The sequence below is a fragment of the Eutrigla gurnardus genome (assembly GCF_963514095.1).
Source record: "Eutrigla gurnardus genome assembly, chromosome: 2".
Lineage (NCBI taxonomy): Eukaryota > Metazoa > Chordata > Actinopteri > Perciformes > Triglidae > Eutrigla > Eutrigla gurnardus.
In genome coordinates this window covers 26602671-26616435 of record NC_139916.1, presented here as the reverse complement: position 1 = coordinate 26616435, position 13765 = coordinate 26602671, and the positions used below count along the sequence as shown (strand labels likewise).

Sequence of the window (13765 nt, the reverse complement as noted above, 5' to 3'; positions counted from 1 at the left end):
ATACTGTACTTTACTGTATTTACCATACACAGTACTGAAGCATCTCAACACGTTATCACGGTATGTTTAAAAAAACTACCACTTTTGTTCGAAAAGGAGCATTAGCCACCCTGCAATACAGTACATGTGATACGGTAACGTGATATGGTACAGTACTGTAAATACTCTAGATACAGTCTGAGTAGAGAAGAGAGTTGAAGACATACCTGTTTTCCAGTCGGAATGTCCTTATTATGGATGAAACTGTGAAACGGCTTAGATTAGGGTGGACTCTCTGCCCAGCTTCCCTCATGGTCAGGCCGTGGTTTATGACATGGTCCACCAAAGTTGCTCTTATGTCATCCGAAATAATGGTCCTTGCATGGCCTCTTCGACCACGTCCTCCTCTCTCTCTCTGTCTTCCTCTTCCTCTGCCTCTAGCTCTCCCTGCCTCCATGCTTGCAAAGTTCTCAAAATGGCTGAACTGAGGCCTTTTTGTAGCTGGCTGATTGGTGTTCAGTTTTGTAAGTAAGTATTTTCAGGTGTGTGTCTAAGTATTTTCAATTGACCAATGTGTGTTGTATTTTGAATAGATGTGTTTTCCCAATGGTACCCTGAGATTTCATTTTTGAACTAAGTGTCTTATGTATGAAATAGTGTGTAGTGTGCAGGAGCAAGTGTGTTGCAGAAAGGAGCAAGTGTGTTACAGAATTGCAACTAAAGTGCAAAGCAGCGCTTTTGTTTAAGGTATGGTTACACTTTGTTTAAGGTATAGTAACAACAACTTCAAGTTATGTTACTTTGGTTTAAGCATGTGTCTATAGTGTTCAAGCAATGGGTAAAAACCGTAATAGTTCCCACTTCAATCAGGAAGTAAGCATGAAAAAACCACAGGTGAGGAAGAGGAAGAGGGAGGGTGAGAGTGAGAGGGGGAGGAAGAGTGAGAGGTAGGGGTAGACCTGGTAGAGCATGGCCAAAGAAGACAACTTCCAAATGAAAGAGCAACCTTAGTTGCTCATGTCATCAACAATCAGCCATGTCTGCATAATATATGTTGCACTGACTTGTTTGATGAAAAATAAAAACAATATGTTTCAACAGCATGTGTGTGTACCTGCAAATATTTCTCTGCATGTGAACAATCTGAAGAATTCTCTACAATGTATTTATTAACCATTTTAGTATTATGGCAAAGCATACTAAAGATGAGAGTGCTTTTCATTACAACAATCTTTCAAGCTTTGTTTTTGATAATGTTGAATGTAGTTTTGGTTGCAGTGCTTCATTTTGCAGCATATATGAGGTATTTTGCATTTGGGTGTGTGGTTTTGTGAATTGTGTTAAGTATTAATGAAACCAGCCTAGTTTGCAAAATTGTGTTTTAGCAATTGGAAAAAATACTGTAACTGAAAATACACAATTGGACAAAGCTGTGATCTATTTTATAAACCTGAAAATGAATCCTGAGATTGTTTCAGATTCTGATATGATGTGAACTTTTCTCTCTGATCTCCAGGCGGTGAGGTGACTGTGAATGGATGCCCAGGTGGAATGATGAATTTCAACTGCAAATACCTGGGAATAAAGAGATACACATCTGTTGAGGTAGTTAAGGACGAGAAAAAAATCATAGAAAGTGATAAGAAGGATTGTTGGGTAAACAAGGACAGATTGTCTGTAATGCTTGATAGAAATACAAAGGAAGTAAAGGTGGCCATCAGAGAAGTCAAGGGTGAAGACTTTGGGAATTACAAGTGTAAATTTAAACTTGGATCCGACGAAGACAAAGAAGACAGTGAAATTGAGACGTAAGGAATCATTTATATATTCATGTCTTTCATGTGTGTGTGTGTGTGTTGCATTCAGTCAAGTCCCCTTGGAGTCATCATCTTCACAAAATACAGATTTGTTATTTACATTTTTTCCAACTGTTTTTGGAAGTTTTTCCTTCTCCGATTCTAGGGTCAAGGGTCCAAGGATACAGGACGCCATATGAAGCCCTTTAAAATTCCATCACACATTTGTGAAATTGGGCTACACAACTAAAATTGAATGTAAATTCCTGCACATTTTGCACTTTCTATTCTTCTGGTGTGTTCCCTGTAGTGGTACTATTTGTTCTGTGGTAGCAGATCATTTGACAGGGTTAAGCTATGCTGAGCCCATAAATCCTGATTTCCTAAAGACCTAAACAGATATTTTAATTGATTGATAATTGATCCCGCTGGCAGCACCTTTCCCGCTGTACAAAATGTGATGATATGCAGATCAATTTGCTATTAATTATATACAAATTAAAAGTCATGACAAGCAGATATAATGGACAGATTTTACATGTTATTTTTCTACTTTTATTATCAGATCACAACTGCCAGCAAACATTAATTCAACAGAACAGTACAGAACAGCTGACACCACCATCTCATGTGATAACACAGCCACGTTCATCTGCAAATACAACAGTGATTCCACCTGTGAGGATATTCTATCAAGAAATTCTCTGGAGTCAAACGGGCCATTCACTCTCACAGAAACCACCGACAGCTTCAGGATGTCCATCAGTAATGTGTCCCCAGAGCATGCTGGTGTCTACTTCTGTGGACACGAAGAAAGAGGATTCTTCAGAGTTTTACTCAGAAAAATCCAACTGCAGGTTGAAGGTGAGAAGCACACATCAGAATCAGAATCAGGTTCATTATCAAGAAGGTTAATCAGTTACGAGGAATTTGTCTTGTTGTTTGATGCATTAAATCAAATAGGAAATAAAAGATAAAGTTACAGTGAAGTTCTGCAAAATCCAGAATATAAATGTAGAAAAAACTGTAACAATAAAATATGAAATATATACAATAAAAATACTATGATAAATGTGTTTATTGGCACGAGAGCTGCAATTCTGTGCAGGATGTGCAAAAAAATGTTAATGTTTTTGAGGAGTTCACAGTAAAGAGAATATGTGCAATGTACAGAGATAGATAGGATAGATAGAGATAGATAGATAGATAGATAGATAGATAGATAGATAGATAGATAGATAGATAGATAGATAGATAGATAGATAGATAGATAGATAGATAGATAGATAGATAGATAGATACTGTGCCGCCTGTCTATCCTGTTTCACTGGGATATACTTCTCCATACAGAAGATGGAGACTCTGGAGATGAAGTTTGAGCTCAACTTTAAGATTTCTATGTAACATGTTGTAAAATAAAGTCAATGCTGTCTGTCTACAGATATTAAAAACTCCACAAGGTTTCCGCCTATTGGACAGACTTTTAAGTGGCAGTGTGAATATCGACCAGGTTCTCTGATAAAAAAATTCATCTGTAAAGGAGAAGATCCATCTATATGTGAACCTCTTGTCAGCACCGCACAGAAGCACAGAAACAGGTTTTCAATGATTGAAAACCAAGCGAAGACTGAATCCACCATCACAGTGAGAGATGTAACACCAGAGGACACTGGGACGTACTGGTGTGGTGCAGAAAGCGTTGGGATGAAAAGAAACCCATTCTTCCACAGACTAGAGATGAATGTGGGTGAGTGTTCACATTAGATTATGGTTTGATCATAGGAGGCTTATTGAGAGATGATGATGTTCAACTGTCTAGCAGGTTAAATTTAACCTACCATCTCTTCCTGTTGTTAGTCACCATATGATTCAAAATATTCTGTCATGCTATATTCACTTTTTTGGAAATACAAAACTCCCGATCACTGATCAACTTATATTTTGTCTTTTTAAATTGTGTAAAATGTCTTTTGAGAGGAGGGTAATTTGCATTCTTGCGCCGTATATTTCAATCATCACATTTCATCCAAAATGAACACAGAGAGAAGAAAAGAAACATGAACAGATGGCTCTAAAACTTAAAGAGTTAGATTCTTATGTGTTTATGAAACCCTACCACGCATTGCTACGATGCATCTGTAATCTATTACCTAGATGGTGCAGTGGCTACACATATATCTCCACCCTATACTGTCTCATCAGCATCACCTCATCCTATTCCTACATCTTCCCTTTCATCAACCAAGTCCACGTCTGTGTCTGCTCACAGTGATGTGAGAAAGCACCTCTGCAGCCGGAGCAGGAGGAAGTCGTTCAAATGATTGAAGACAAAATGCCCCTTAAACCCCACAGTTCTGGATGTGTTTGGTGTGTTACTGGTGTTTGAAATAAGCCTGGCCCTCCCTTTCTTGTGTAGTTTTGTCAGCTGCAGGTGGATCCTGGGTGACCGTAACCATTGTCGTCGTCTGTGTGACTGTGCTGGTGTTTCTCATTATTTCGGCTCTCTGCTACAAACGTAAGACATTTACGTACATGTACATGAATACTCACTTCTTTTATTTTTACTGTAAGTAGGTGGGCCTGTGATTCCATAAATTCAATAATCCATAGATAAAGATAATTAAAGGTCCGTGTCTGTAAAGTGTAATGTGTCTAACGCAGTGGTTCAGTCATAAAACCAGATTACATTAACATTAACAGGTGGGACAGTTTCAGAAGCTCCTGGTTGTCAATGAGACACACGAGTCTGGTGACATTAATCCACTCCCTTTCCTTCTGCATGCTCATTTATTTTCCCTCTCCTCTCTTACATGTTCTCTTTTTTCTCTGACAGGACTTCAGCACTTAAAGGCCAAAAGTAACGAAGATCAGAACAACACGGTTAGTGTATATTGTTGTGACTTATTTAGTTTTGATTAAGGTTTCATAAAGGTTTACAGTGAAAATAAATAAATAACTAACATCAATTACTGTAAAATATTTACAGGCAGGATGCTCAACAGACTGAAATGATCATGTGATCGCACATTGTAGCGTCACAATTTTTATTTTAAATCGAAAATCAATCAATATGAGCTTTCGATTCAAACCTTCAAAATCAAAAGAGGGATTAGCTATTCTCCCATTTTTTTCTCTCCATCTTGTCTACTTGCATAAATTCCCAAAAAACAAAACAACAAAAGGCCTTAGACTCAGGGTAGGTCTGTTTGCTTGCAGCTTTACTTTTCAAGACACCATGGCCACAGCCAGTTTATTGAGAAACAATCCTCCTGCTTCCCTGAAGGAAACATTTTACCTTCTATTTGAACAAAAAACACGCCGTTGACAGAAAATCTAAAGTTTGTAGGCTGCAGAAGATTAAGACGCTGCAGCACAGAAAACAGCGTTCATTGGCCCGTTTGGCAATTTGAGCTGCGGTGACGTACCTTCACTTAAAATCAATCGTGTCTATGTACAGTAAAGCATGCGTCCGCCCACAGGGACCACAAGGTGCATTCAGGTGTACGTTGTAAACTCTGAGAAACTTGTAAAGTACCGTCCTGCCATCTAGTGGAGCCTCTTTTTGTTGTTAACAGTTTGTTCCCAAAATGAGTTATTATTATTAAATATTGAATGAATTACTATCTCACCTATCTTCCATGCACTGTAGGCGGTTTTACATTGACCATAGATGGGCAACTGACCAGACCAGGCGTCATATTGTTCATTCCACAGGGCCTCCAAATCACTAAACCGCCCTGTTCCCATGCTCACGACCTACACATGTTGGTCAGGTCACAAAATCAGATTGAACAAAGTCTGCAGTCATGATAGCAGCTCTGTTTTTGAGCTAAATGCTAATGTTAGCATGCTAGAACTCCTGCCATGCTGGTTAGTGCTTACTGTGTGGACTATTCATCCTGTGCTTCTCTCTCTGCTCTGGAAGGATCATACCTATGAAGAGATAGAGGAGAGCCATCAGAAGCCAGGCTCAGGAGTTGAACTTAAAACAATCTATGTTGCTGCCAGCGCTCCCACAAACCCCTCTGCCACAGAGTTTAACTCCACCATCAACCTGAACGACAGCTCTGGTAAAGTTAGTGGTGACACGGCCGCTCCAGTGAGGGACATCGACCAAAATCTCACCTATTCAACTGTCAATCATCCATCCAGACTTAACAAAGACGTTTCTACTCTACCGTCAACAAGCCACAGCAGCACTGAGACCGTTTCCACTTAGATACTGCCATTCACGATATATTTCAAGAAATCATCTACGATATGCATCACGATATCTGTGTATCTGAAGGAGAAACAATACCAGTGAAACGGCAAAAGCAGACATTAATTGGACGCTGTGTTTATTCACTGCATTGTAACCCACCTGTTAATGTTTAGATGCAATCTGATTTTAATCTAATTTTAATTTCAAAATTATGCTTCTCTTGATGTCACTTCCTCTTTCTGTCGAGACTTTCTCTTGGAAGGTACACATTTCTCTCTTATTCTCTCTTATCTCCGTACTCTTGTTATTTTTTTTTTGTGAGTGTGAAGTTAGGTTACTTAAAACTTCATGTAATGTTGACAGCAATATGACATTCCAGATTTGTTATTTGTTTTATGTCATGGGAAAGGGCCTGTATCCACATAGCACCGTTCTTCTGAGCACAAGTGTCTTTTGTTCAATTGTTCTCCAAAATATCTGCAACCTGAGTCTTTTTTCTGAGTGCTCCGCCTTCTTTGTGCTCCAAGCACTTTAAGTTGAAAAATTAAAATTCAGAGAACGCTGCAACCATCACTATAGAAAATACAGGTCAAGGATGTTTATTGTGTCTATCAGACAGATACGAAAATATCATGACTAAGACAGAAAAGCCCAATTACAGTTTTTCTCAGTCGCTTTGGTTCTTTTCTCAGATCAGAATGAAAATTCTCATACTTATTAGTTCAACCTCCACAACATTTAGTCATTTGTGCACATCATAGTAGCAATTTATCCTTCCTCTGAACAAATTGCAAATGCTTTTGGACATGTATCAGTTGCTTTCATACAATTCTCTGCTGTTTTATAACATTATCATTTGCTTATGTCAGTCAAAATGAACTATACTTATGGATGCTTAAAAGTCGTTCCCAATAAAACTAATAGTCTTCATTGCTTGAGTCATTACATACAAAATTGTTGAACTAGTTATCAAATTTCCCGCAACAGTGAATACAGGATAAGCGGTAGACAATAGATGGATGGAAAGTTATCAAAGCAAATTTTATACCTTTCTTTAGAATTTTTTTCCTGGAAATGTCTCCTAAATTGAACAATTACTCTCAGGTGAACTTCAGTTTTCACTCACTCCAGGAGATACTTTCCTCGCTGCATTGAAAGGGATGATATCCGTTGTGATGTAGATGAAAATATGTTGCCAGACTGACAGGAACGTCTGGATGTGCCAGCATGATTTACCTACGTTCAGTTACAATATGTTATGTTATATTGTCCACATTTGTGCACAGCTCTACCAAAAGGGTGTTTCTTATGTTTGTTCTAAATAAGTGACTGTAGTGTATTTTTCTTTTGCACAATGCTGTAGAATTACAAAGAGCATATACAGTAAACATGTGAAACATACGTATTCAGTGTCTTGTACTCCCTTACTCCCCTAACTACAGCAATGTGTAACTTTACTTTAGTTTTCAAATGGCTGTACCAGTAGTGTATAGTGCTGTCATGAGCATTTTCAGGTAGTGTCACCAAGTTCTGACCATTTTTTGCACTGAGAGAATAAACTGTCATAATGAAAACATGACAAAGCCATTTGACTATCTTGTTCATAAACGATGTTGTCAAGACTTCTCATTTGATGACACTGGCAGTTTCATTGACATGAATACTTGCTTTTGAGAAATGGACTATTCATTTTTGAGTAAGTGACGTGCTTTAACAGGTTATCCACTAGGTTTTGCAGTTTGCACTAATTTCATTGAGAAATGCACTAACTGCTGTGCAAATGTTAATAGTTATGTGAGAAAAGCACCAAAGCGACTGAGAAAAACTGTAACATAACACAATTGCGCCCACTTGAGGCGTATTTACAAACAAATCTATAAACGTGTAAAGTGTTTTTCTTTTATTTTCATATTTAAATATCAATTCACTTTGTACATAGTTGCACTGTTTTTGTCATGATCCGTATCTTTCGGTTAAGTAACCATTTTTTGTCCTGTCTTCGTGGTCGTCTCGTCTCTTATTTTGAAGTAACTGGTTTCCTTCTCGTTTCAGGCATGTTTACTTCCTGCCCCTATGTTTCCGCCGTCTGTGATGTCACGCCCTCTCCCTGATTGCTTCACCTGTTTCCCATTACCTCGTGTGTGTATATATTGTCAGCGTTTCCCCTTGTCCTGTGCCAGTTCGTTATGTCCCGTCATATCAACCAGCGTTCTTGTTCCCTTGTTATCTCGGTCACAACTCCTGCTGACGGTTTGTTCTGTTGCTACTTTGTTCCTAGATCCTTTTGCTTGTTTGTCACTTTGTTAAGTCAGCCTTGTTTAGTTTCCTCCTCGTTCCTCTTTTCTAGCTTAGCTAGAGATGGGCAGAACGAGGCTTTGTGAAACAGCGAAGCGTTCGAAGCAATTGCGCCGGAATTGTGTCGAGGTTTCGAAACAATCCGAAACCTGGTTCTCCATGGTGACATCTAGTGGCCAGTTTTGTTAACATGACAATTTGACTGTGAAACTCAACTGGTTCAGACAGAGAATATAAATAGCTGTCCGGTAGTCAGCCCAACCGCGAAAAGTAACGTGGCCTAATGGTGAACAATCGCGTCGTACACCCGAAAGTCCGGTGTTCAATTCCCAAGAAGTGCCACCAACAGTGTTTTTAAATAGAATTTTTTTAAATCGAAATTTGCCAGATGTTTTGTTATTTCAGGTTCATAGTAGCCTACATGATTCTGTTTTAAAATGTAGGCTGATGGCCCAGGCTTTTTCTTGACGATAGAACGTGTTCTCTTATGTGGAACTTCCATCTTTAGCTTATCTATACTAGCCTGACTAAACACTACAACTAAGCCTACCTCGCACTAATCTGCTATTCCCTAAATATTAATGTCACTTTATCTATCTAAACTATCGCTCACTGTCTGTCTCTAGCCTGTCAATTAATCTATATCACTAACTTTACTATCAATTGCAAGAATACACCAAATTGCTGTCGCTATGTCACTATATCTCTCAAAATCGCTCTACTAACTCTCAATATCTCTCAAAATCTCTCTCCTCACAAAAACCCACAAAGATGAGATGTGTTTGAGTGGCTTTTAAGCATTCTGGGGCTTTGTGTTTTAGATTAACCAGCTGTTTAATTAGGCAATTGCCTCACGGGGCAAGCGCCACCTGTGGAAAACAGATTGAAACCTGAATGAAACACTACGAAGCCTGTGGTCACGTGACAAGGGCGTTTTGAACCACATTTCGAAACACTGTCCGAAACACTTGCGTTCCGGAAGCTCGACACTGTTTCGAAACATCAGCTTCGAGCGTCACATCCCTAAGCTTAGCCTCTTTATTTGGTACTTTGTATTCAGCCTCGATTCCCCTGTAAATAGTATTGATTTTTGTTTCCTGTCGATTTAGTGATAGCCAGATTAGGCCAGTGTTTTTCTGTTTGCTTTCCTCCCTCCCTTTTCAATCAATCAATCAACTTTATTTGTATGGCACCTTTCATACTTAAAGTAGCACAAAGTGCCTTACAGAAAATAAAATAAAAACAAAAATGAGGAACAAGGAAACACCATAAAAACCCAGATGTCCCACCCCCACAAATATACACACAGAGATACACCAAGACATACACACTCACACACGTACGTAGTCATACTCACAGACATTCACACCCACACACATACACTAGCTATTGCTGAGGAGACATTTGGAGGCGCTTTATGTTTATCCCGTGTTTTGTAGCTTCTGCTTGCTCTTTTGTGAAATAAATTGTATTGATTTGAAACTTTTTGAGTTGTGCGATTGGGTCCTTGCCTTGCCGGCCTCAGGTCGTTACAATTTTGTAGTGATGGGCAAAATTTTCCCAAATTCCCCAAAACTGCTGTAAAAATACGGCATATTCATATTTTTTTCCACTTAAAATGAGTCAGTCTTATGAAACTACTTCATCCTGAAATATACAAATATGAATTATAAACTATAAAAATAATATAAAGGAATGCATGTTATGATAAATGTGGGATAAAAAAATGACATTTTCAATGGTTTACAATGGGACATTAGTTAGTCACTAGGAACAAATGTATCATTTTTTTTGTGTAGCTTAGCCATTTTAGGCTAATTTAAGGAACTGAGATGACAATTCTAAAATGTTTCAAAAATGATTTGAGCTATATATGAGCTTTATTCATTCAAAACAGACAAAATGGCCCTAGGAACTCTAACAATGCAATACATCAACTCAACAGCAACTCCGCACCACAAATTGTTCAGTGTTGATAGCGGTTATAAAGTGTTGAGGCGCTCAAATTAAAAACGGTCTCAACCTGTGTCAAAATCAAGACGTGTCAGTGCCTGTGAATCACCTGATTGGACCGCAAACCAGTCAGGTGATTCATTCAGGAAACGAAGCAGCTGCTGCTTCAGACGTCATATGTCACGTGATTTTTTTCCACCCCAAAGCAAGCTTTGAAGCAGTGGTTCTATGGAATTGTAGTTCAGGGTTCGAAACACTCATCAAAGCTTCAGTGTTGCACTGCCATCACTACTGTTTTGCACCTTGGGAGGCCAGCTCAAATTCAGTGGCAAGAAAAATATGTGAACCTTTTGGAATTTCATTGTTTTCTGAATAAATGTGTCATAAAATGTGATCTGATCTTCATCTATGTCAAACATTAATGTGTCTAAAATCGTAACACAAAAAAAATCTGATCCTTCATGTCTTCATTGAACACACACATTCAACATTCAAAATGGCAGTGGAAAATTTAAGTGAAACCTTAGAATTAACAACTGGTTGACCCCCCCTTGGAAGCAATAACCTCAACCAGGCGCTTCCTGTAGCTGTGGATCAGACCTGCATATTGTTGAGGAGGAATTTTAGCCCATTCTTCCTGGCAGAACTGCTCCGTCACATTCTTTGGACGTCTCATGTGTACGGCCCTCTTCAAGTCAATCCTGTTGGGGTACTAGCAGGAGCAGATTCGGCTATCAACAAATAATTATTACTACCGATATATAATTATTGATATTAATAATTATATTTAATATAATACACTATCGAACCTATGCCTCTGCCCAGACAACAGCCTCTTACTTTGGTCGATGTGCTTGAGTCCGTCCTGTGCGGGTGGCGGAGTTTCTTGGTGCGCCGGCGGCGGGTCCTCGTGTGGCAGTGGAGGATGCAGCGGGTCGATTGAATCCAAACGAGAGTGGGGCTTAGAAGTTATCCTTCTCGCTGATCAACTTGGCTGAAGAAAACAGTTTGTGTTTCTTCCTTCTGCAGGCAAACAATAAGATTGCGCGGTGCAGCGATTTGGTCGGCTGACTTCAGATGAGAGCGGGGCTTAGAAGTTATCCTTCTCGCTGGTAGCTTGGATGAAGAAACAGTTTGTGTTCCTTCCTTCTGTCCTTCTATCTGTTCCAGTCTGACTGGGGGCCGAGCTTTTCAGACTCTCAAACAACCTGCACAAGGAAATAAAGCAGATTGAAGTCTTAACTCTCAGCTCAAAAAGTATGTTGATTTTATTGTGCTTTATGGATTTTACCATTTAATTTTTTTGTTATTATTTTAGTACTTTATTTTGTCATTGCTGTGTTTTTATGTGAAGCACTGTGTAACTCTGTTTTGACTAGCTAGATATTATTTATGGACTTATTTATGGATTATGCATAATTATTCAATTTGATTCAACATTATTTATATTTTATTATATGTATAATGCAATTTTTGGTAATGTAATTTTCTAATTTTCTTAAATATGTCTCTAAAGCCCTTCTCGTGTCAGCTGCCCGCACACATAATAATAATAATAATAATAATAATAATAATAATAATAATAATAATAATGATTTATCGGTTGTTACAAAGTGATTTGTATGAGCAGAGAAAAAGAAGAAGTAAACACCACAATATCCAAATTGAAGCACATACAACAAAAAACAATCAAGAATAGGAATGCAACACATTTAAGAGAGAAAAAGAAAGCAAACAGCAACCAGTTACTAATAGATAATTTCAATAAAGATATATTCGTCGCCCTGGCCATCAGACTATACAACAGCTCTCAGTGATGGCAGGAGGCACAATAGACAATGGACACTTGGTCACTTTATAGTTGTAATATAGTTTATAGTTGTGTAAAATAAAACATTTTATTTCTAGTCACTTTCTATTTTATATAGCTTTTGTATAGTTTCTAATGCATGTTTAATGTATAATGTATGTTCTATGTTACTTCCACTGGACGCTTGAATTTCCTTCGGGATCAATAAAGTATCCATCCATCCATCCATCCATCCATCTATCTATCTATCTATCTATCTATCTATCTATCTATCTATCTATCTATCTATCTATCTATCTATCTATCTATCTATCTATCTATCTATCTATCTATCTATCTATCTATCTATCTATCTATCTATCTATCTATCTATCTATCTATCTATCTATCTATCTATCTATCTATCTATCTATCTATCTATCTTTTTTAAATAGTCAACAGACTCAGCATGGACACATTCGATTCATCTATATTGTTCAGGGGGCCACAGTTTCAGACAGCCAAGGGACCGGGGGGCCGACATTTTCCCAGCGACTCATTTCTGGCCTCATGAATTAACTATTTTGTCTTTTAGCTAATTAGGGCCACGGTGCAATCGCACCGAGCACTGGTCATACATATATACATAAATACATACATACACACACACACACACGCAAGGCAACATGTGGAAGGCATTATTTTTTCCCAGTATATTTGTATTATCATTCTATGTTTGTATTAACCAGACCTCACATATAATAGACCTACTAACAACACAATGCACGGAACTTAAGATCAAGCCATGAGATCAATGCGACCAAAATAAAAAGTATAATTTCACCACAAGGTGGCCGCCGAGTGCGGACCTGAACACACGTCATTGAACTTTTAACCAATGAGAACCATTCCGCTGTAGCGGAGGTGTGGACAAGCCAGTTGCAGCCACCGTGGACCGCGCTGCCAAGCGCTGCAAGAAGCGCCTCTTAAAAACTTGTTCCCGCGATGTTTTGGGTCACGTGATATGGTCGCGACCCTGTGACGTCTTTGCAGTCGGCTGCTAAGTCGGACACAATTCTAGCCATCATGCATCGCTTTCAACCCACAATACATCACGTTAGGTAGCGCGCTGCAGGCGGCTACATCAAGTCGAATTCGCCTATACTTTCACCTAGAAACTCCATTTAAACTTTAAAATGGAGACACGAGTGGTGTGCTCTGATTGGTGGACAGGAATGTACTAAAAACTACATTTAGTAATGGGAAATGTAGTTTTTTTAGTCAAACGTCTTCTGCTCAGTCATACTTTCACCTAGAAACTCCATTTAAACTTTAAAATGGAGACACGAATGGTGGGCTCTGATTGGTGGACAGGAATGAGCAGTCAGTGGGAAATGTAGTTTTTTTAGTCAAACATCTTCAGCTCAGCCATACTTTCACCTAGAAACCCCATTTAAACTTTAAAATGGAGACACGAGTGGTGGGCTCTGATTGGTGGACAGGAAGGAGCAGTCGGTGGGAAATGTAGTTTTTTTAGTCAAACGTCTTCTGCTCAGTCATACTTTCACCTAAAAACTCCATTTAAACTTTAAAATGGAGACACGAGTGGTGTGCTCTGATTGGTGGACAGTTTTTGAAGTACATCACAATACTCAAAACGGACTACTCTGACAGCTCAGTCAGCAAGCAGTCTCTGTATTTGCCTCTAAAACAACTCCGTCTCGTTTGAAATCTCGAAGAATCTCATCG

General features: G+C 38.7%; 1 protein-coding gene across 1 annotated transcript; it reads left to right on the top strand.

The window, feature by feature from the left end:
• Positions 1–2363: 2363 nt before the first annotated feature.
• On the top strand, positions 2364–6705 carry LOC311028533 (uncharacterized protein). The gene is made up of 5 exons (XM_084033157.1): positions 2364–2639; positions 3217–3522; positions 4192–4290; positions 4609–4655; positions 5701–6705. Exons 1-5 carry the CDS (start codon positions 2531–2533, stop codon positions 5992–5994), a joined length of 855 nt encoding a protein of 284 aa, XP_083889283.1. The 5' UTR covers positions 2364–2530; the 3' UTR covers positions 5995–6705.
• Positions 6706–13765: the final 7060 nt, after the last annotated feature.

Coding starts and splice junctions, on each gene's coding strand:
- LOC311028533 (XM_084033157.1), top strand. CDS start 2,531: ATGTCCATCAGTAATGTGTCCCCAGAGCATGCTGGTGTCTACTTCTGT. Junction 3,523..4,191: donor CAGACTAGAGATGAATGTGG/GTGAGTGTTCAC, acceptor TTTCTTGTGTAG/TTTTGTCAGCTGCAGGTGGA. Junction 4,291..4,608: donor TTCGGCTCTCTGCTACAAAC/GTAAGACATTTA, acceptor TTTCTCTGACAG/GACTTCAGCACTTAAAGGCC.